The sequence below is a fragment of the Manduca sexta genome, chromosome 15, assembly GCF_014839805.1.
Source record: "Manduca sexta isolate Smith_Timp_Sample1 chromosome 15, JHU_Msex_v1.0, whole genome shotgun sequence".
NCBI classification, from domain to species: domain Eukaryota; kingdom Metazoa; phylum Arthropoda; class Insecta; order Lepidoptera; family Sphingidae; genus Manduca; species Manduca sexta.
In genome coordinates this window covers 4,650,583-4,676,450 of record NC_051129.1, presented here as the reverse complement: position 1 = coordinate 4,676,450, position 25,868 = coordinate 4,650,583, and the positions used below count along the sequence as shown (strand labels likewise).

Here is a 25,868-nt window from a genome sequence, read left to right as displayed (position 1 = left end):
ATTAGATAAGTAAAATTATAATACTCTAATATATTGAGAAATAATTATTTTTAATATAGGCCAATTAAGTACTGTCTCGGCAGTATAGTTATACGCAGTACGATTACCTCGCTGGGGTCTCGAGTTAGATTCCCGGGTCGGGCAACATTTTATTTTTTTGTCTGCTCAGTATCACCCTGCAGCTGTTAATAGCTTTGCTCCTTATCACACGGATGTATAGAAGTAACTATGTACGATAACATACCATAATACTAACAATACAATGCGACTAGTACTAAGCAGCTAGTGTAGCCTGTGATGGACACTTGCATCATACAAGACAGAGTGTATTTCATCACGTAAACCTTCATCTCAATTTTTGTTTGATGGTTTCTGTAGGGCCTATCGCAATAAATATTTGTCACTGGGAAGAACGAGAAATATTGCAATTTCGTTTTTACTGTGTTAGCAGATCCAAATATAGTAGTGACATCTTTTATCGGAATAGCGTAATAGTCATGAGATTGCCAAAACATTTTTCCTTTTATACGATATCGAATGAATCGCATTCCAATATTCTGAGATTATACGCGTGTGCGTAATCTCACAAAAATTTGCAATCTTTTCTTTGTGTCCGTGATTTAAGTGTAATAAATTATACAAGTTTTTGTTGTTTCACATCATTGATTTTTTATATTCGACGATAGTTGTTAACCTTAAATAGTTTGTACATCCGTTTAATTACAGTTGCGTATAAATAACATAACGTCAACGGTTGTTTTTCGAGGATTAATTTTCATAAGTGTTTTATATTGTCTTGTAAATAAATATATCGCATTGTCACTTAGAAATATTGATTATGAAGTTAAAGTGTATTAAATATAAACAAAAACGGATCACAATTAATTAATATGAAATTATTATATTTGAAAACTTAATATTACGAGAGTCACTTAAGTTTAATTATTGCTATGATATAGTTTTGGAAATATTAGATTAAAAATTGTAGTTGAAAGGAGAGCAATTTAAAAATCCGCAGATTACACATTAAAAATATTCAAAGTATTAAAAAACAAACTATAACTTTATTAAATAATTTCTGTTTCTATTACTACTGCAATTTCCTTTTCTTTTATGATTTTAATTTGAAGATATAGTTATTCAAAAAACGTTACCACTTAATGGTTATTGTTATAGCGTTATGCTTATTGAATAGTGCGTCCATTGAATAACAAATAATTATTTACGTTTGCTGTTACGGTTATAATACTGGGTCAATTAAATTCTTACGCTTCTATAACTGTACTCGAGAATGCATTTTAGATTTCACGTTGGCATCCTGTTGACATTTCTGTTAATCATTAGTTGTTTTTTTTGTAGGTACTTGTTATATCGGTATGTTAATTTCGTTAGTTTTATTAATAACTTTCTGTTGTGATTGCGTCTTTATTCTTCGGTATAGGTGATATTATATCGCAAAGTTAGATGAGAATTAATTACATCTATTCTTAACAAATTTTATCGTTAAATATCTCTAAGAAAACAAACGAAATCCATCAATCATTAATATTGGATAGTGTCTTTTCACAACTCTGCAATATCGTAAACATTGAATATTCATAATTTTAGCTTGTAAATTGTAATTCTTTTGAAGTAAAACCTATTAAACACTATAAACGCGTTTCCGATTGAAAAAGCAACGGCGATACGTATACACTGCATGGCTATGTAAAGCAGGTATCAGCAGTACCTTCCCCTAGTAAATGCGTCACGTAATAATCGGAAGTAGCCCCCGGCTTATTGCGACGTCGGACGGCTATTAATATACTCATAAGTAAGTATATTAATGTTGACTTTCGTGACTACTTACTAAAATTGGTATGGTTTTCTTGATATTACTATCTATATATTAATACATGATGAAAATTTTTGTACTAAAATACATTGCTCGCAAAGAGGTGTGTTACATTTGGCATAAAGTGTTCATATAGAGGAGTACAAAAGAAATAAAGTTATGTATAATATGTGTTACAAATATATTAAATTCGACAACAACACAAGTATTCATAAATATCTCAGAATTGTGGATCTCAAACTAAAATTGATAAACTTGCGTTGCGTTTGTTATAATAAAAATAATTCCAAGGAACAGATGTATGTAATTCTGTATAGCAAAATGGTAGCGGTATAATATACTTAATGTGGTAACATTTGTTATATCTGAATAAGACGCCGTATTTTATTATACAATATAACATTACAAATGTATCAGTATGGGATCAGAAATAGAGGCAAAACTCTATTACCAACCTATAAAGCTCATAATCACATGCAATTTATTTTATAGCGTCGATTGGGTACGCTCTGAGAGTAATCAAATCAGTATAGTGCGAGTCAAGTTCAAATGCAGGACAACCTTGAGTCTCACTCAGTGTCATTAGAACTAGTACAGCATCTTAGACTGCATGGAACCGAATATATTTGCAAAAGAGTATTGATATTTGATTAAATGTTCGTAGTAATTAATATTACACATGCATTTTATTGCATCAAGGACGTGGACTGAAACAGACTATTTACGTTTATATAATAGAGATACCTCCAGTAATTGGCACTAAAGGTGTAATTAATTCTGCTTGAGCTATCTACGTCAGTTGTTCAACTGGTCGTAGAGAAAGTACTCGGCGGAATTCCACGAGATTGCTTATTGGCATCTCGGGACCAGCGCGTTCGGTGCAAATTACGATGGACTAAGGTTACCACACCATCTAACATATTGTATGTCGACACAATAAAATTAACATACCGATGCAAATATTACAGACTTATCTATGAAATAATTTAAAACACGTTGTTTAAGTATAATGGTTTTGATTATGGAGAATTGTTTTAGCGCCATCTGTTATCGAAGTATGGAAAGTTGACATTATTTTTGACGCTCGCTGAGTCATGCCCAAATTGATGCGGAGAATTAAGTACATGTTATTAAATTCACATTCCACGTCTTGTTACTTCATGCAATTAAATTGCAATAAGTCTTGGAAAGTTTGTAAATGTGTATTTAATCACAATGCATGTTCGTTTGTGAATTTGGTTTGCGATGCGGCAACCTTGAGTATTGTGATAGTAAGTGTAGAAGTGGAAACCGGTAAAGTCAAGTGATAATGTATCTATACTATTATATAAAGCTGAAGAGTTTGTTTGTTTGTTTGTTTGAACGCGCTAATCTCAGGAACTACCAGTCCAAACTGAAAAATTCTTTTTGCGTTGAATAGCCCTTTGTTCGTGGAGTGCTATAGGCTATATATCATCACGCTATACCCAATAGGAGCGGAGCAGTAATGGCTAATCTCAGGAACTACCGGTCCAAACTGAAAAATTATTTTTGCGTTGGATAGCCCTTTGTTCGTGGAGTGCTATAGGCTATATATCATTACGCTATACCCAATAGGAGCGGAGCAGTAATGGCTAATCTCAGGTACTACCGGTCCAAACTGAAAAATTCTTTTTGCGTCAGATAGCCCTTTGTTCGTCGATTGCTATAGGCTATATATCATCACGCTATACCCAATAGGAGTGGAGCAGTTATGGCTAATCTCAGGAACTACCGATTCGAACTGAAAAATTATTTTTGTGTTGAATAGCCCTTTGTTTGTGGAGTGCTTTAAGTTATATATCATCACGCTATGACCAATAGGAGCGGAGCAGAAATGAAACATGTTGCAAATACGGGGACAATTTATTAGTTTTGAGAGCTTCCGTTGCGTGCGCTGCGTAAACGGTTAAAGTTATGCAACAATGATGTATGACGGGATTGTTCCTCTTAAAATGTTCTAAAAAATATATTATAAAACAAAGTCCCCCGCTGCATCCGTCGGCCTGAACGTCTTAAACTCAGAAACTACCCAACGTATTAAGATGAAATTTGGTATGGAGACAGTTTGTAACCTTGGGAAGAACATAGGCTCCCGGGAAACTACTATTTTTATAATGGAAAACTAGCCTGAAAAACTTTATAACGCGGGCGGAGCCGCGAGCAAAAGCTAGTTATTCAATATACGTTGCCTGTTCTCCGCCCATATGACAGACCTTTCCCGGAAAAAAAATAGATTATATGTTAATATAGGGAATGGCTATATCCTAAAAGCGCAAATCCGTTCAGCAATTTCTGTGTTAACTTCTTACTAACATCTTCATAAACTAGCTTTGTAATAATAGTAAGTTTCTCGTGGTGCAGATGTTATATGACGCGACTTCCACGTCTTAATTAAAATTCGGAATGACGACAGAGCCTGTTTAGTTGCCGTACAAATGGAGTATCATTATCATTATCATAAGAATTTTAGGTTTTAATAACGTATTACAATCTTTTTTATAGTTTATTTACGATCTAACAGCGCAGTATGGCATTAACATTTTTGTGGTCTATCAATCATTTTTTACATAAATGCGGTGTCTTTTATAATGATTGTTCAATTGTTATAAAAAGTATGATCATTTGTGGGTGTTTAAACTTTTTTTTTAAACTGCTTCTGGTTCTGTTTCCTCCCTGTTTCCTATAATATCTGAGGACAGAAATAGATCAGCAAATACTTATCTACTATTGCCTATCCATCGTGGAGACAAGCGTGAGGTCTCCATTGTATTATTATCGTTTACATAAAGGATAGTAGAGGTCGTTTGTAATAATTTCCCGAACAGAACAACTTTGATGTGTTTAAAATCCCATCACGATATGGTCTATATCTGCATCGATCGTAGATAGCGTGGCACCATCCATGTTAAATACACCATAGGAACATTTTAAATCGTTTACCTTACACACCACTACAGTACTTAAAGTTATAATATTAAAGATTTAAATCCCATAGCACAGAAGGTGTCATACGTCCTTCCATTCCTGCGGGTGGTCCGCATGAGACTGCGGTCCGTTTTGAGTTTCCAGTAGATTTTGCAGTGCGGACACTGTGTAATTTCCGGCCCATTGGACAACGTGGCTAATATTGTGGAAAGTGACAAGTTGGCAGAAAATTCATGAGCTCTAAACGCGATTTTTGGTCGGTAGCCGGAGCACATCAACCGATCTATGAATTAATTTGCATCAGGAAATAACTTCGATTTTACATGTTTATTAATGACGCAAATAGGTAAGTATAGTTTGTGAAATAAAGCATTTTATCGGACGAGTTTTTGCATGTGTATCGTCTATTAATACCGTAAGTCTAATACTGTCCTGGATTTGTAAATAGGCCGTATAGGCCGCGGCCTATGGGTGGCAGCCTCTTAGGGGCGACAGATTTCAGAGGACTATCACTCGATTTAATTAATCATTCGTTTATTTAACTTTAGTGCTTTCCATAATACAAACAAATGGAAAATTATTAAGTATTTTAGAAACATACGTACATACATATTACATACATAAACTCTACACTCATAAAAATATAAATTCTGCACTGGTCTAATGAGTGCCAAAACGTCCCAATTCATTGGTAATATTACATACATCAATTTCGTTTCCAAATATGTGTTGATCGTAAAACCTTAATGCATAGTTTAATATATAAATATATTAGAAGATTTAAGCTGCTGTTATCCAGTTTTATTTTATTATATACTTATTTAAAATCTTAGATGCACGGCTTAGGAGTAAGTAGGTATAAAGTGACACGTCGTAGAGCGATTTCCGCACGGAGACAAATGATTTTATCCAATACTTATTTTGTGTCTAGGTATTGAAGAAATGACTGCCTCGGTGGCGTAGTTGTATTGCACGTCCGGTACAATAGCGCTCTGAGGTCCTGGGTTCGAATCCCGGGTCGGGCAAAGTGATATTTGGGTTTTTCTGCTCAGTATCAGCCCGGAGTCTGGAATTTGTGCCCGATATGGCGATAGGCTCGCCCCTATCACATCATGGGACGGAACATACTTGGCGAAAAGTGGGTGCCCTAGTTGCGCCTCTGCATACCCCTTCGGGGATAAAATGCGTGATGTTATGTATGTATTGAAGAAATGCAAGTCCACGCTGATCCAACACAAGGCTCGTAGCTACAAGCTAGCTAACTCAGTGGGATTAGGTTTATGTGAGCTATTGGGTACATCTAAAATCTTAGTATTTATTATCCAATCAGTCCAATATTAACATGTTAAGTAGCCATCATATGTTGTGACTTTGAGATGTAAATAGATATGTAATTTAAGTAACGCCGCTGTGTAACCTAACCTTTGGTTTACGTGCCAAGGAAATCCGATTGGAATACATTTTCTTACATTTGTTAAATCATGCTGTTATAAGAATTAAAAGAGATGTATACAATGTCCCAACTATGCTGATTCTCTGGCTAATTGTAAAATAAAATATCTTCCTACTAATCGTCTACTTTATTCTTTTCGGAAACAATAACTATTATTATTCCGTTTTCTCTTATATCCATCCCATAGTTGTTTGTAAGAGATTACCTTGTGCAGTAAGACGCCATTTGTAGTTTTTTCACTTTTTTTGTTCTAATATTTTTATGTTATATTATAAGTATTATTCAAGCATGCTTAAAACAAGGAAAGTAAGTAAGTAGAAAGGTAACAGATATGAATATAACTAAAGATAAAACATTTTATTTTCACAATTTCTTGTACAGTTTTATGAATAATTTTGGTCACGATATAATGTTTGATAAACCACAGATCAAATATATTGATATTGAAAAACGAATTAAAAAGGAGTTATGTTATGATTGAAAAATAAATTGGTAGGATTTTCTTGCAAAATTACATGACATTGCTTCGAAGTTTGAATGGTTATTTGAGATAGGGACATATGCAAACAGCAAACAGCGGCAAAGTGACTAATTACTACCTCAGTAACTACTGCAACGGCAGAAAAATTGAAAGGACTTCGTCCCTACTACTACTTTCATATCTTAACAGTCATCAGAAACATATCTGCCTTTCTGACTAAATAACTATCTGGTTAGAAGCTTCGATACGAGCAAGTATAGCTGATTTTACTTTGTTTATAGTGTTTGCGACTAAAAGGTCTCACTTTAAAATAAAAAAGCAGTAATTATTCATAATTATTATTTACATAGAACTGCTTATATTGTTTGCAAGTAAAATGTTTCACTTTGAAACAGAAATCGGCCAGTTACTTACTTAATCTAAAAGTTACGGTCCTGCCACGTCTCCGCTCCGTCACTGGTATGTGCGTATAATCCTTTATAGTTGACATTTTATATTCAAGCTTACATTAATGAAGATTCTCATCTGTTGCAATCGCGATGCTGGCCTACAAAGTAACTGGATACACTGGCTGACCCCAGACGCAGCTCTCTGGAATGCTACGCCTTGTCCAACACGTGTATTGAAACTATTTTCTTTACTAGTATTTTACAACTTAGAACTGGACAGAAACCGGTCGAGGCAGATCATCCGCTCCAGATGCAACCCTAACGCTGACCACGATCCTCAGATACCGACCGGACCGACTAGAGAGAGAGAGAGAGAAAGAGACAACTTAGAAGAATGGGGGGCGCATTACGTATCAAATAGTCAAACCTCACTCCCTCCGTCTCTCTACTGTAAAAACACGAGAGATATTACCGCTGTAATAGTGAAAATATACCCTACTTTTGTAAAATCATTTGGAGATAAATACCTAGAAGAGCAACTAATAGCTTTGTTTTATATATAACAATGAAAAAAACAAGCCGCTCACCTGGTAGTAAACACGCTTGTCAACAGCATAAAATTGTACAATTGAACTCTAATATCGAATACGGCTATTAAAGTCGCCATCATTACGATTGCGAACACATAAGTAATTATTGTGGCACACCTGTTCCGTCTAAAATAAAGAAAGCGAAGCAATTTTAATAAGATATACAATAAACACGCGTAACCACTGTCGCTTTTGAAAGAGAAAGCTTTAGCTATCGATCATAATACCGGTTGTAAAGGGTTGCCGTGTTAAACAAAATTCCCGTAGATGTCAGGATTTCCGGATATTTTTGGGAATTTCAATTTGGTTTCAATTTATAACGTATTAGGCGTTATGTATTTATTTTATCTTTGATGGTTATCTAAAACAAACTTCAATAGACGCTATTATATCACACGTTTAATTAATGGAGGTGGTAGAGCTCTTTAATAATACGATTTAAAAGATTTGTTTTTCTCTTTGCATATAGAATTTTTTATTTTTATGACGTTAAGCAATAGTCAATTAGACCCGAAACAAATAGACACGATTGATAAGAGTGGTATCACTGTATAATGTATCGCAAAACCGGCATGGATTAATAATGCTTAGCGGTTACATTCTGAAGGGATAATAAAATCCTTAAAGACTAGATTCCTTTGCACAAAAGATATTTAACAACCTTTAATTTGGCATAGACTGTGGCTCAGTGATTATATGTCGTGTTTTGGCTAAAAAAATGAAGTCACTTACGACGCGACTTTTTCGACTTATTAGATTTAACACATAATTTTATCCATCATAGAAAACTTTATGTAATGTCAATGTTTTTGTTTAAATTTTTAACAGACAAATTTCTTTTCCTTACTATTACGTAGTGAGTTATGTAAAGTAATGTACAGTTTTAAACTTAGAGCATAACCTTTATACTTTAGTATTATTATAAGTCATTGCGTAATGATGATCGTAGTGCAGTTTCATTTGTATGTCGTAATGATAGAGTGACATCGTTTTCGATGACGAACATATCTGCATAATCTTTTAGAATATAATATTTAGATTTCTGCATTGTGCAATAATATTCTAGTATGGTCTATTTTTAGAAAGAATTTATATTTATATTCTGATTTTTTAAATATTACTAATATAAAATTGTTTTTTTTTATTACAAAAAAAATATTGTTTAAATGTTACTGTAAACTCTTGAAAATTTCCAATATAAATTTAATGATATTTTTAACATTCAATCCGAATCATTAAATATTAAATTTGTTGTATGGCAGCCCTGGCCATGAGGCTTATTACGACATTTGGAGATGCGTACCCGCAGCCTTCTTACGGTAATCGGTCATGCAATCAGTGACATGTGTATTTAGCGTTTTTTGGTGTCAAATTCAACGAACACTATTTGTGCTTTTAGCAACACTGCATAGCTTGTTTTTGTCCAGAATTTCCTTCATACCAAATACGAAAATCAATTAATTAACATTTGTGAAATGAGTTTCAAGTTAAAATTGGCTTATTTTAAAACTAGAAGAACAATTTAAATAACCTTGGATTTTTATAGTCGTTGGGTGTATAACTGATTGTCTTTAAAAAGTAAAATTAATATTTTAAAGATATCCTAAAACATTTCGTAATCTATCAGTTAGTTTTAAAGTTGACTACAAACAGACTTCTAAAATAATCAATACTTAGTGGTAAATCCTTATTATGGCCTAATAGCATTCGTACATTACTATTTGAGGATAGAGATATACTCTACAATGGATGAAAATAATGCAGACTCCATGAGAGACACAAGATGAACTGCAATTCCTTCCATTGGGTTTATTTCTGAAATTTTTGTTACCTTAAAGAATATTCCTAAGTAATATCTCTTCTCTCCTGTTTTTAGCAACGGCATCGTCCATCTCGTGATACCAAGTTCGTCGTCATTGCAACTTGTGCATTCTGAAACAAATCACATTAACATTTTAATTATTTATACCCTTTATTGAAAAATGTAGTTTAGTTTTAAATTTTTGAACGGATTTCGAGAATATGATTTAAAATTCATAAGTATTTAAAAAGGTTTCGAAGATATGTCTATACAATTAAATACGAATAGGTAGCGAAGTATTTTTTAAATATTAGGTAAGTATGTATTAGATAGAGAAATCCTAGCTGCAGTGGAAAGGACTGAGCGAAGGTTTAAAGTTTGATCCCTAGGTAAACCTTTGTCTTTCCGTAACTACCTACATGTATTTTAATAAATTATTGTCGAGTTTATCATTGAAGAAAAGCATTGTAAGGAAATTCGCATATCTAAGATTTCTGCAAAAGAATATTGGAGGTTTGTGAAGTGTTACGAACAGAGGAAAAATATCAAACAAATTTAAGATTGCTTTGTAAAAAAATATTTTACATATACTTAGATTTATGGGAAACATGCTATTATAAATAAATAATCATCTACCAAATATTATAATCATATAAAATATATAATTTATGACTATGACAATTTAATGTAATTTTATTTTGTCCCATATAATATGAGACAAAATAAAATACCACGTTATTGTTATCAACAAGTAAATATGCACACAATAGAATGCGGATTTTTCACAGACTCAAAAATGATGACATCTCTTGTCAATGACATTTATTCTTTAATATTGATGATCTTATTGAAAAATCATAAATATGTTTTAAAGGTTATTAAATTCCAATGTCCTCAATAAATATTATATGAACCCATAAATCGATATTCACAAATGAGACATAAGTCACAAATTTTATAGGCAATTAAGAAACTAATTTTGTCCCATCATATTAGTTAATTTATAAAAATAATAAAACACCTAAAGGTCAATTAATTTGCATAAAAAATACAGTTAAATAGGCAAAGTATAACATTTTAATGATTGACAATTTCTGGTTTTGTGTCTTTAAAATCTCATAAATCACTAAAAATTAAATGTCAATAAAAATAGGTTGTCAGTCAAAAATTAGTGTTAAAGGTGATTCGACAATTAAAATAATATAATTTATTTTTAACGACCCAGCGGCAAAGGTTGCAGATCATACATCCATGGATAGGCACGTGAATGATATTTAAGATATTCAAAAGGACAGATATATTTTTAATTAAAAATGTAAATGATCACAGAAGAATTTATATTCGAGCTGAAGGGAAAAATAATAATTTTGTGTTATTACTACTATTTAAATATGATGATTGTCGACACATTTAACGTTTTAAGTCCGTGTTAGCCTACATAATGTTATTATTTAGCTAATTTAATCTAGGTACAAAAATAAATCCCAATGCAAACAGCAAGATACATAACACAAAAGCTGAACTCTCCCATTGTTTAGGTAATATAATACTTATAACTAACCACGTCATCGCGTGTAAAATAATTGAACATCAAAAACAATGTTGTTTTGACACATTGTCTCATATAATGCGTATTTTGATAAAGTAGAAAGCTGGTTTCTAAGTAGAAATCGTTACTTCTATCATTATGGTAGCGTTATATTATTTTCTAGTTGTTACATACACATCTATTTTGTGTTATGTAATATCATGGAGTTGGTGCCGAAACGTGGTTATTTTGACCGTAATAGCAGGTAAATGGGGCCGGCTGCACGCGAAGTTTCGAATCGCTACCATCCTGTTAGTGATTTGAAATAGTAAATCACTGGTAATTTGAACGTCACAGGAAAATAATATTATGTGTGATTACTTTATTAATTTTAAAATTAATAGCGCGAGTCGGGCTTTGAAGACTTATTCAGTCATCTGTACATATATAAATTATAAGAATTGTTTCAAATCGTGTGATGAGTGCAAAAAAGAATTTTATCTTTTGTTAAATATTATATTATTATAGATCGTAAAGTATTAAAGTTACATTTATATTATACTAAATATAAACTAAAGCACGAAACTATATATACTTTACATATTATGTATATGTCATACAACAGATTTGTGTCTAAAGGGTAACTTTTCTTTAAGGACACATGTCAATGTGAATTATTCAAATAACTAGTTTATAAAATATAAGGCATGAAGTCTCATAGTGTTAGCCCTTAAGCGTACATGAAATTAAGATATAAATAAAAAATCAACCAATAACATGGGTGCAGTCGGTTAATTACTTTCAACGTAAATTTTATTATTTTCTTAATTTCCAAAATTAATGATACGCTTGGTTTTAAGTAGAACTGGAATATTTGATATTCCCAAATAAACAATAACTAAAAATTAAATAAAATATTGCACATTAAATGAGAATCGTACAGGAAAATAAATTTGCTTATATTAATACTAGAAATTAAGCAAGTACCCAAATGTAATTGCTTAAATTCATTCATTTCTTTCATTTTTACGCCGGTAATATTCTTCAAATCAGTGAATTGAAGGTGAAAATCGTGTTTAGTAGCATGGGCAAATAAAGACTGCAACCAAGTAATTAGCAAAGATGGCAATAGAACGAAAGAATTTTAATTTATCTCCTAATCTCAAGAACAAATAGGACGGCTTTCGTAAACAGCGTAACAGCGCTTAACTTTATAAAATTGTGCAAAATATGGAGAAACGTTAGCCAACGTTTACGTAGTTAATTACTGAGTAAAACAAACAGTTTGCATTGTTTAATTAAATAATATTGCGCATGTTCGTAAAATGTGACAAATGATGAAATCGGGAACACAAAGTGAAAACTGTCTTGAATCATAATACATGTCTAGAGGCACAATACAAATTGCTCGGTACTGCATTGTTGCTTTGAAGATGGTAAGCTTTGAGTCGTACATTAGAAAATATTGCTTAATATTGTGAAGTAAATTTTGCAGCTGACTCTTTTTGGTTAAACTTTCATTGTGCACAACCATTGAATTCTTATGAAAGTGCTGTTAAGTGTAAATAAAAAGTATTTGAAAACAATAATATATTAACAAATTATTTTCTTGAAAGCGTAAGAGGAAAAAAGTAAGATTCTCACTAAAGATGTTTGATTTTAAACGACACGCATTGCAAAATAATTGCAAACAATTGCAAACACATTTTTGTACGCCCGACACTGACGGACTTGATTGATGTTGCATTGGAGAATTGATGTACGACTGTATATTTTTTATTGTGGTCACGAAATGACCTTCAAGGTATACCTAATCAAATAAAGATGAATTCCACGAATCTCACACGCACCTTCTCTTACGAGTTACACATTTTGGCGCATTTAAAACAGCTTATTTAAATATTGCGAAGTTTTATTGCATAAGTAGTCTGGTTTTACATTGATTGGAAGTAATTAAGGTTTTTTGTATAGTTTCACAATTAATTAATGAAAGAGGTGCGAGAAATGGCGGGTAATTATAAATTAAGAAACCAGGATTTTTTATTCCTTACGAAGAATATGAAATCAATTTAATAATTTCATTGACCAACGAAAGTTGTACCAAGGAAATCATTGTATTTATTTAACAACAACAATCCAAGCTTTGTTGGCCAACGATAATGAATTTAACCAGTCTAGGAACCTGACCCGAGCACAAATAGAAAATCTATTACATAAACAACCAACTTTAAAGCCTATGCATGCAAATAACGACATCCATAAGCATACCGAGTAAAGTCGTATCCTATATTCATTTCAATACAAAACTCAATAAAGTATTGTCAATATTTCCATGGTTACGTGCAAGTATGCCAGTTTTCCACATTGTTTTCCCGTAAGCACGCGAAGGCATTTTTGCCGCACGGTTACCGAATTTAAAGCACGTCGCAGACGCGGTGCGAATATGGAATATTGTGCGTTTACGGCGCTATCGCCATTAATGACGGGTCAATCCACTTTTATTCGTATACAATTTAAATCAATGTTGTTAAATTTGTTAAAATACAATTTAGTTGCATCGTCGAAATAATTATTAAAATATGTTTTTAAGCAAAGCTTATCTCTATACTAATCGTCAATTTAAAGTAAAGCCGAAATCAAGTAAAGTATTAGATATTTAGCGAGGTTTTTATAGATGCCGACATCCATAAATTGTTATTGCACCAAAGACAATGAACGTGGAATTCTTTTTACATTATTTACGAGTATTGCTGATATGAAAACTTAAATAATACTTGTTTTTTTAAATCCTTACTTATTATAAAACAAAGGCCCCCGCCGCGTCTGCTTTCGATGATTTTTGGTATGAATATAGTTTCAGACCCTGGTGAGGACTAAATCTATTTTTTTTCCGAGACAATATGTAGCGGCATTTTAATCCAGAAAAACATTTTCACGCGGTCGAAGCTGCAAGCAAAAGCTTTTCAAATTATATATAGATTGTTTTTTTTAAAAATACCTTAATAGCAAAAGTGTTAAAGAAATTACAGCGAAATAAAGCGATTATCAAATAATGTTTAATAAAAGACGTTATAAAAGTTTTTCTGTTTGCAGAGTTTATAAACATTATATTCAACGGATTAAGTAGGACAATATCGTGAATGACGCAATTTTATGACAAAAGTCGATTTCATTTAAAAAATATGAGGAGATTGGGGGTATGAATATCTTAATGTTTGTTGTTCGATATTATTACCATATCTCTTTACTTACAAAAAAAGAGTATATTATTTTTTTATGGTTCATTTGTATGTTGCAGGGACACGATAAAGACAGGGATTCCGCCAAATTTCTATGAGAATCTATCGAAATTCGAAATGATATAATTCAAAAAACAAGTGAAGGATAAATCAAAAGTGTAATTTTACCTGGTTTTCCAACATTTCCAAGCGGCGACTGATAACTGACGACGGTCTTCGTATCAACAATCCAGCTTAATAAGAAGATAGACATGCACAAAATGTTTTTTTGCCACATTTTAATCACTTTTAACGCAAAAGTTCAAATCAATATTGCAAAATATGAATTTATGCACACCTAATGCCGGGCACTTGATATGGTAGACTTGCGGGTTGGACCTGGTTTCACTAATGAGGTGACATTTAATGAGGTACGTAGAACTAGACAAACTATGCTTCGTTAGTAGTTGGATCGTTTAAAATATTTTATACAAAAATCTTATAACATAATTGTACGATGACATGAAGATAAATTTGAAATTTAACCATTGCAACTGAGAGCGAATTGGTTGTAGAATTTACTGAATCTAATGTAAATAGATTTATAATTAACTTTATTGAAATACATTTTGTTTTGACTTATTATAAATATTTGTGAATAGAAAGCGCGATCGAAAAACGATCGCATATTTGCAAAACGTTCTTATGATACTCTTATATAATTTTATAGTTTTAAAAATAGTAATGTCTTAATATGGTTACAATAATTACGTGTGCATTTTATAACACCAACAAGATTATTAGACCATTACCACAATGTTAACGAGGTAATTTAATTACTATTAAATTCTTGTTTGCGTAAAAGCAACAAATTATGTTTGCTCTTGGAATTTATTCTTTTAACTTCCGACGATACTACGATTACAACACAGAGATCACAGATAAGTCCAAATTTAGGGGTTATGAGAGCGCCGCGTAATCCGTGAAATCTAGAAACATTATACGTGCAACGGATTCGCATCGCGGTTTAGATAGAACGTTAGGCAACTTCGAATAACAGCTTACCGACGCATCGTTTGTAATTATGTCACGATTCTGTCATAATTTCATTGCCAATATTTTATAAAATGGTCTGAATTGGTACTTATAACTAATAGATTCATGGTTTAAAATACATTGTCTTATCGCGGTAAAATGGTTTTATAGATAATCTTTTTGATAAACGCTTTTGGAAATAACTACGCTACAAAATAAAAAGTTGCTTTTAGACATTTTTTTACTATGTAAGTATGAAAAACTGGTCCGATCTAACGTGTGATATGACACTAATTGGTTGTATTATGTGGGTGGTACAACTAACACCTACTTCCCCGTTCGGCTACTAAATAATTCATTAAAAAAACTATTTCATTGTGAATTATTATAGCCTAGTGATGAAATAATTACGAACGCAATTTATATGTAAATTAAAAGAATTAATTTAAGTAATGGGTGCATTATACTAAAGCATACCGGCTATAGAAATTATAGTATTCAATTAATTTAATTGGAAATAAATGCCTACATTAATCATATCTTGTTACTGTATTTGTTTAAGATAGATTTATTTGAAATGCTCTCTGATGTTTTAATTTATAATATAATGGGAAACAACTTCGGTTATAAAGCAATATCTTTAGTCCAATCAAGATTGGTCCTTATGTTTATCGGGCTTTTGCAGAATGTTAATATTCGTTGATTTCTTAAACATATTTCCTAGCACGTCCCGTTTTTAAATGGCTGGCGAAGTCCAGAGAATTGATAATAAAAAATATTTTATAAAATTGGATTTGCACGAAATGTGGTTTGCGACCGGTCGTTTGGCCACAAAAGTTCAACTTTTTAATCATTTGGTTTCTAGGTCGTAGCCTAGGAATTAAACATTAGTCATTATTTAATAGGAGGTGTTTCAAACAACCTTCACACGGACTAGTATCGTAGAAGATTCGCACGTTGAGTCATACGAAAAACTAGATGTTACAAAACATTTAGAAATACCAGTATAGTATGTATTCATTATAATGTTGTAATAATATTGGCTGGCTGAGGTCGGATTTTTTTGTGTTCTTATTTTAAATTTAGTGACCATAAATATATGATACATGTTTTGGTGTTCCTCATTTAAAATTAGAGACTACAAGCATAGTTCAGGTTTAAAATCGGTTGTAAATTAATAATGTCAAGTGCTAAGAGTTTGATGTTACAGAAAGTAAGAAAGAATCAAAGACATAGAGAGAGAACTGAGTGAACGTAGAAAGAGTCAAATCAGCGCGCAGCCAACACCTATTTCTATTCTCTTGGTTTACATCTACAATACTCACTACGTGTTGGTCATATAATTGCTTAATATCTCTCACGCTTTTTTGTCCGTATTCACTTTACCGTTTTTCTTCTGGATAGGAATCTCCTATCCCTGAAAATTTATCAAGATAATTTTCTGTGCTTTTTGTTCATCATGAAGTATTAAAAAATGTCTTTTTCGGCGCCTTATAAAGCACATAATGTTTTTTTTGCTGATAATAATTCGTGTCTCGTTTCACTCCTGCAGTGTTTAGTACCTACAACACTACATCCGGGTTAATAACATTTAACGTCCTTTTCAATGCTATAATCTTTTTTGCACATAATTATATTATAGTATACGACTAGCCTTAGTAGTCGTTATGTATCAACGTAGATCAATAAATATTATGCATAAGAATTAATATACAATGCATTTTGCATGTTATTAATTGTATGTGAAGTAATCCGTGTTGCTGCTGTCACTATGTGAATAAATAAAAAGTAAAATAAATAACAATACTCAAGTTCTCACTAAGCCTAGAATGGTTAATGCAAACAGTTAAAAATATAATTACTTTATAAAATGATTCTCACGATAATCGCATATTATATTAATGTATATCTACCTATGTTGGGACTCGGAAACTACCTCTAATCCTGACTACGGTAAGAATAATTAACCGTTATTAAAAATAAATTGCAAGGAGTCTAGAACCTAAATCTAATTTTTCAGGCTCCAATTACTTAAGGCGGATGCTCATAAATTCTTTTAAAAATATCTTTATAAAGGTTTATAATCAATGCCATAGACAATATTCAATTATTTTAGCCACGGAAGCAACGTTCTATTTTTAAACATATCCGGAATATTATGGCAAGTATTGCAACCTGGAAGTTATATATCGGAAACAATAATTAAGAGAAAATAAATGTTGAATCATATCTTTATTTGGTAAGAGATTTGCCAGCTATCGCCTGACAGTTCAGTTGCCACGTGGTATGCAAATGTAAAAGGATTGACCTCTAACCGAACACCTACAATACAGTCAATGCAAAAAGGTGACGAAGATACACGGATACTAACACACCTTTCTAGAGGTACGTTGGGCAATGAAGACATGTTATTTTATAATGTATACCTTCTTACTTGACAATCGAACACGCTCGTAGAAAAATATTAAATGCTTTTTTTGTAGGTGTAAGATGACTTGTAACAATTTGTGATTGTTGGGTTCACAAATGATTTTGAATCAATTTTAGAAATATATATTTTTGGTGCAATAGAGATAGATGTTTTTTCTTTCAACATATTCCATTGTTAATTAAGCAATGTAGATTTTTTTGTTTGAAAGAGAACTTTAACTTTTTTGTTCCTATGTGTTACGGATTTTCAGAATGAATAGGAATCGAATTTATAAATAGAATGTATACAAACGGATAGTTACGCAATTTTATGAATTAATTGATCATCGCGGAATTTGAAGTGGCCGTTCGAAACAAAGGGAATAAAAGTACTTATAGATTTAAAACTATTTATGCTTAGCTCTAAGATTTTAGCGGTCTATTCGCAATAATTTAAATTCCGAAGCACGTAATAAAGACTTTAAATGTTTAGAATTTGTCTCTGGATCCATGTGTTTGAAAAATAATTATTTTCTATTTGTGTGCGAAGTCTCGAAGATTTTTTTTGTAAAAGTGATCGTGACCATGTTTTTCCAGTGAAACAATAAATCGATTCGAGTAATTTAATCACTGTGATCGTATCCGAGATGTCATCATGGGGAACTTCCGAAACGTGTTTCGAACAAAAACAAAAAAGTTTTCATTTACGACACAATGAAATTGAAAGTGACACACTATCCATGCTTTAGATGAGTTTCAAACTAATATAATATTTATAGATTCTCGTTTTGTGCAACAGAATTAAGGTCATTACTGCATTTAATTTAAAACGATACCAAAAATGAAACAATTTATAGTTCTGCAAGTTTTTTGAGCGCAAAAATTGTAAAGGTCACGTGTTTGTTACCTGTATATTAATTTTAGGAAATTATAAAGAATTGACTTTTTTAATGAATATAGCAGTGTCTTGGCTTTTAGTACAAAGTCAGAATAAGAATATTTTATTTGCAGTCTTAAATATATAATGTCATACTAAAGGTTACGAATGCATATAGACATACCTATTTGTTACATGTATTTATAGATATCGTTTTATACCCCAATTTATTATGCTTAGTTAAAAAATAACACAATTAATATAAGCTAGAATAAGATTTGTTCGTTTTAAAATCTATTAGTCTGGCTTGACACTTATTTCATGACAGTGTCCTTTATGTTCTATGCAAATATTCAAAACTTTCATTTTATGACAAGGTCATTTCAGTAAAGTCACTTTCACCTTGACTTTTATACACATCTTTTATTTAGTAATATAGTGGTGCACGATTCTTAAATGTTTTATGTTTAAGGTTAGGCAAAGGAAACGACTCCGGAGAAGAATTGATAAGAAGGTCATTAAAAAAATTGCGTTCCATTTTTTAATTTTTGTACTGGATTAATTTTTTATCGCCTCCTTAATTGTAAACTGGGTTCGTGATTGTTTCTCAGATTAGGACAGGTTTTGATTCCCTCTGTAGCGATTGACGTCGGAGTAAAATATTGGCGAGTGAAAGAAAAGGACTATTACTATCTTTGAATCATTTTAATATGATCAAATAACTCGGTAGTGAGCGCCATGACAGTTCATAACAACACCACCCAGAAGTTAAATTATATAATTATGCATATATAACGATTTATTCCATTCTTGTGAACACATTCTTTACAGTCATTGAACGCGCCAATAATACTGACATTGATCAGGATTTTACAGTCCTTTTTTTCGAAAGGCGTTTTATTTTTGCTACTTCCTATCTCCGAGCGACTCTTTAAACATTTATTCGTGACAAAACATGATACATATGACTAATCTAGTCTATAAGATACAACCTAGGTATATATGTTGAATATTGATTACGTCACACACGTTCCACCGGTCGGTGCATGTTCGTCCGGTTCAATTTCATAGGATATCGGAGTTTCCTAGCGAGAGCGTCCGCAACCGTGTTAAGAAACTAAGTGGAAAACTTGTTTACCGTCTAGTTTAGTACCATACTCATCAGGCAAGTTGCAAGAATTTAGCGAAAAGTATGATATATAACCTGTTTGTAATTATACTTATTACGCGTTACGAATACTTAAGTAAAAATAAATTAATTTTGGTCACTTGCTGCAAATGAAATTAGGCTTAGATATTGTAAAAAAAATTGGTTACGTATATATGTACCACCTCACACTTTGTGTCAAGGTCAAAAGTGTAAGTAAAACAAGTTAGACTAAAAATATTTGTCAAATGTATTCATTTATATGAAATACTTAATTAATTAACCCGTAAATTGCTTACACGTAAATAACAATAAATTTCACAATTTTTATAAACACTCACAATGTCACCTCATTAGTAAAAGGCCGGTAAAACCGTACGAAAAAGTTACGTTTTTAAATTTAGAACGTTCGCGCGCAAACCCGCATGCGCGTGCTCCGCTCGATCGTGTCGGTTCTACTAAGGCGTTCGACAATGATAAAATGAGCGAAGCCTTTATGCAACCTTCGAATTGAAAGCCGCATTTTTGTGGTCAAGCGTTGGTTCTATCAACCGAAGATGTTGCAAACGGTGTATCTTTCTATAAAAAGGTACTATTGGCCTTTACAGGGCTGTTAAATGTTAAATGGCTGATGTAATGTTAAGTAGACGCTAGGTCCTCATGTGCCAAGTAATAAAGTACTTTGATGTGTCTTTGAACCGCGTGGTAGAAAGTTTATGAACCTACTTAAGTAATTTTCAATAAGCCTATTATGGTAGATGTTCTACTATTGTTTATTCTACAATTGTATTCCGACAAATATTCAGCTGTTAATTTTTGTTTCGTTTCGCACTTTGATTATCGAATTAAATTTATTTCTCACACCGGAAACGAATGTCGGAAGTTGTTCATCCTTCTTATAATTAGGAAGCAATTAGATATGTTTACTGTGAAGGACTTTTAAATAAAGATCCTACCTTCACTGATTCATCATTCACTAATGCAGCTTACATCAATTTTGGTCATTTTGTACGCGTAACAATATTTACCAACAATGGATTCGTGGGAGCGTCTGAGATTCTCACTGGCTTGCGAGACACTCGGAAACGTTCTCATCACAAATTACCTGGATTAACTAATGACGATTATAAGACAAGAGAGTTCTAGTTCTTGCTGTAGGTTGAATTTGATAAATATCTACTTTTGGAATTTAACTAATGATGATTATAAGACAAGAGAAGCTCTAGTCTTTGATGTAGAGGCTGAATTTGATCAATATCTAGTTTTGGAATTAAAGTGCAAATATTTCCTAGAGCCAGCGAGCGTTAGATACAGATTAGTTGTAAATTCCGAAGTTCGAGATTTAATGTTATGGTAAACGGGGTAAGGTTTCACTAGGCCTGGACTATTGTAGAAAGTCAAAAACGAGATCTGGTTTCATGCGTAGAAATCGATAGATCTAGTAGAAATTGCGTCTGTAGTTATATCCATCGGCCCTTTGGGTAATGCACTATTATTATGAAATGTAGAAAGTCAATAGTAGTGATATTTTAGGCATTAATGAATATTAAATATCTGACAAATTTTTTGCAAATAGCAATGAGATTTTAACAATAACTATTCTATGATAAACAACCGTCTCGTTTCCTTAATGTTATGAAGAAAAGAATTGATTTGGAATATTTGCATAAGGAATTCAATTTATCACAAGAAAGACTAACCCAATCTTCGACAGGAAGAGAAAAATTATGGCTCCGATTCTCTGTTTTGTTTTTTACAATTTCTATGTAAATTCTCAGAAAGAAAGCCGACGGGACTTAGGTTTTCTATAATCAAACAATTTAACATGGCGTGCGAGCGACGACGCTTTCAAAATAATTATAGTTCACGTGAATAGAATGTCAAGGTACATTGTGGAGCTGTCTCGCTGTGAACGACCCACTAAGGACAAGGTTTTTCGACCAAAGACCTCACGGAAAATAGCTTTTTACACGATCGCGTACATCATTAGAATATTTATTTGTACTAAACATCATGTCAAATTGTTCTTTGGATTTAAATGTATTGTATTTTGGAACGGATGGTATTGGAATTAATAAATTTTGTAACGTAAAAAAGGGTTTTCGTATATTTGAGAAATAGTTTAAAGTTCAGTCTATAGATTACATCTAAATAATCAGCAGCTATATGACTACCAAATCAGAAATCTTAATCTTCTATTTTTAAGCGCCATTTTCAAAGTGATCCCAATCGCTTTTTTCTAAGTATTTATCGCGTTAGTCAATATTTATTCTTGTTTAAATATTCTGTGGTGTTCTTTCACCTCGGACCAATATTTTTGAGTATGTTACGATAAAGATTTAGCGTATTTTACGGCCGGACCTTAATTGATATTAATTCCTTCTAGGGCATCTAGTTCCGGAAAATTTGTATTAGATAAATTGAAATATAAATATAAAAATATATATAATATATTATTAAAAAAGACATTTAATGGCTGTCATCAAACTTTAAAAAATTACATACGCATTTTATTAATGAAGGGTAATGGTATGACGAAATAAATTCATCATCGGATTTTTTTTAATGTGAGTAATTGCCCAGCCCCCTGTCATCTTGTGACCATAAATTTAAATTGATTGTGATTGCAAGTTAATACGTGGCATTTAACGCTACTTCAAGTGCACCATCCCATTGTAATTACTTTTGCTTTATTTACTGCATGCTTATATAAATGGTTACCACGTCAGATTCATTATTCATAAGATTTTGTTAAATGTTAATTTTAAATTATAAAAAAAAAACTTTAGGTCGCGGCCTAATTTTTGATTGTTTATTTTATTGAGGTTTTAAATAAAAAATCGTCTAGCAAAACTTTTTGAAAGTAATATTTATATGTTGTTAGCATACATATTTACGTTAATATCATTTTATAGGCCATGTTGAGCTTCCAAATCCCCTATAAGGTCCATCAGCCATATATACGAAAAAAAAATTTATGATGCAAAATCCATGACTTTTGTTGGTGTTTTTATTATATACCTACATGTTGTAATTTGATTAAGATTTGGTTTATATTTTTCACGAAACGATTTTATGAGGATTTTAAAATTAGGTGGGCCATCAAGGATTCTGTTGCCATATAAAATAATCTCGAGATTAATGGGTATTAGATAAAATATTATTCAATAAACACCTTAAAATCCATAAAACTTACATGTCATGGAATTTGGCCGCCTTATATTAGCTAGGGTTGTCAAAGTGTATAAAGATAAATATTTAAAATGTCAACATACAATTACTATTACGCAAATATCATGGATATATTTTTTTATAATAAAGAATAAAGATACTTTTTTGATTTAAGGAATACAAAAATTTTCCGAGGAAATCGGCAATAAATATATTTGACCCTGTTGATAGAGAAAATAATAGAGACCTCTTCGTTTAATACGTGGATCTTATCTGAAAATTCCATCTTTTTTGTTTGACAAACATGCAAGCAAATTAGGCTATTCATAATAAGACATAAAATTGAATTTTCAATTATTTCATAATAATATTTTTTTAGCTAGCTCACATAACGATATTTTAAACTGGCGTTTTTTTATATTTATCTGTTTGTTCAAAAAAAATTTGAAACGGATTAACGCATTTTGATGCAACTTTCACTTTGACAGATAGCAAAGTTTTATTTTTATTATTAAAACTTATTTAAGAAAAACTTTGAAATGCGAATTTACTAATATGCACAGATCTACCAGTTTAATAACAAAGTAGGAAATAAAAAAAATATACGGCTTTCAAAGGTTTCACTATGGTTTACCAAATCAAATAAAAAACACTAAAACATAATTTTGCTACAAAGTATATTTCAATAAGTATATAATATCAGGTAGCAATCTTAGAAACGTTTATTCTCCACATTCGATAGTGGATCGACGAATCATCGCGACCTTGACATTTATGTAAAACTATAATTATAATCATAAACAAATGTGTGGTTTTACAAGCTTGTTCCAACAATTTGTATCGGTATTCGGAATGGATAACGGATGTCTTTATATCATAGTGGTTTTCACTTTTTAAGATTATCAGGTTGTGTTTTTATGATAGAAATATTTGAAGTGTTTTATTTGACAAAAAGAAGTTACTAGATCGCAGTCTTCATGACTGGAGGAAAAATAAAAAGATTAAATCGTTATTAAAAAAAAAAAATAGTGTTGATACACAATACTTATAAAAAAAATCTAGATATAAGTAGTATATAATTCAAATGGTTAGTCCATCTGATGATTTCTAAAATTAGGCTTTTAGGCAGTTTGTTTTTGCTTCCTTAGTCTAGCTGTATTTAAAATGGCATAATATTTTAGTAATATGAATAAGTCGGAGAACTGGGCAGCATGATCTTTGACCTTAGGCAGGGTTCCCTATGGAATAAATAAAAAAGTGTAAATGGCAAGTTGTATAATATATTGTTTTAAATTTTAATCATGGATTATCTGGATTGTAATGTAGTGATTATTTAAAATAGTTAAAGTAGATCTAATAAATCACAACATATAACTTTTACAGTTATGTTCTAGTTGCTATGAAGATTTTAATCTTGAAGATTTTAATCTTTTTCACGCAAAATGCTCGGAATAGATTCATGTTAATACTTAATTTATGTATTTCTTAAAATTGAATGACTATTTATATGAGTTCCAAAAGATCCTTGTGTATTTTTTTTATTAATATCTACTTACATATTATTAAGGTTTTAATCACTGTGGATATGAAAGGGCGGGGGCTATTGCAGCGGCTGTGAAAAAGACTACCGGTTCGAACATAACGCGACGAGACAAATATTGATATGGCTCAATGAAATCTACCAACACGAACTCTTGCGCACACGATACTTACTATATCGTAAATTATGTATACAAAATAAATTAGAATAAAATTAAGGAGTATATTGTAATAATAAAAACAATTTTATAGGACAGTAGTTAACACCCCACGCGATTCTGCGATGAATTCGTGGGATGCGCCTACAAATGTAATATACCTTAATCGTTTACGTACCGAATTGTTACTTTATCGATTTACTAGTTACTATTATTTATAAAATTGCAGTGACGTTATTTAAGTGATAACTAATTTATTTTATATCTTAATTTTTATTCTAATCACTAACTTCGTTTTAAAGAAAAAAAATATCTTTTACTAACATGAGCTACTCGAATAAATAAATAAAAAATAAACCGCAAATTTGTATCTAATTTTTATTTAATAATATCACATTTATGTCATTGTTTTTTAAGGTTATTTTTAAAAGATATCGTACTTTTAATAAAGCTATTACGTGGGCCTTTTAGGAGTGTTTTAAAATAGATTTGTATTAATATTTATTTTTTAAAAGGAAACCATGAATGATAATATAAAGCACAATATCATTGTCTGCGGCCCTGGCCGTCTTAATTATGAAATGGATATCCACATTAACAAAGCGTAACACATACTAGCAGATACGATCGTTATTTACGGATTTTGAACGTAATTTTCTTATGCGTATGTACCAAAATGGAGATTTTCTTCCGTGATTTATATTTTCAATATACAATATTAAAAAAAATGTGTTTCAATGTTTCCTCATATAAATCATGTGCGTTTTTTATTTTATCAATGCTAACACTGTATAATTTAAAACAATAAATGTTCTTAAATCTCAATAAAAGACAATACTCAAAATGTACACAGATAAACTAAATTAAATAAATAATGAAAGGTGGAGCTATAACGGAAATAATGAACTTCACACACGTAAACCAGTGTTGAATTAAAGCGAGTAAAAATGCATCCAATTGGCTAAAAGAATCAACAAGACTATTCATAAACTCAAAACCATAGTAGTGGTTCAGCAACTCGATACTCGTATAATGTGCAGGAGGCATGAAACTACGGCCTTGTTTGCAAGCTAGTTCAAATGTCAAGAAGCCGTCTGGCCGGTCCACATCGTCCACTTGTTACATCTTTAACAACTGTTCTATACTAAATACTTAGTGGGTGATGTCAGACACCATCGAACTAACTCCGGTATTAAAAATTATCTCATACTTAAGAAATATTTTTTCAACAATGAAACGTCGTTTATATGCAATGGAATATGTTTTATTTATGTATTCACGATTTATGTAGC

The 25,868-nt window shown here is 31.6% G+C and overlaps 1 protein-coding gene across 1 annotated transcript in view; it reads right to left on the bottom strand.

Annotated features, from left to right (window-relative positions):
• Positions 1-25,868, bottom strand: part of LOC115439999 (C-type lectin 37Da) — a 100,004-nt gene that overhangs the window by 6,088 nt on the left and 68,048 nt on the right. The window contains exon 4 of the mRNA XM_037438919.1: positions 9,525-9,625. Coding sequence (XP_037294816.1) covers positions 9,525-9,625 — 101 coding nt within the window. The remainder of the gene's footprint in view (positions 1-9,524; positions 9,626-25,868) is intronic.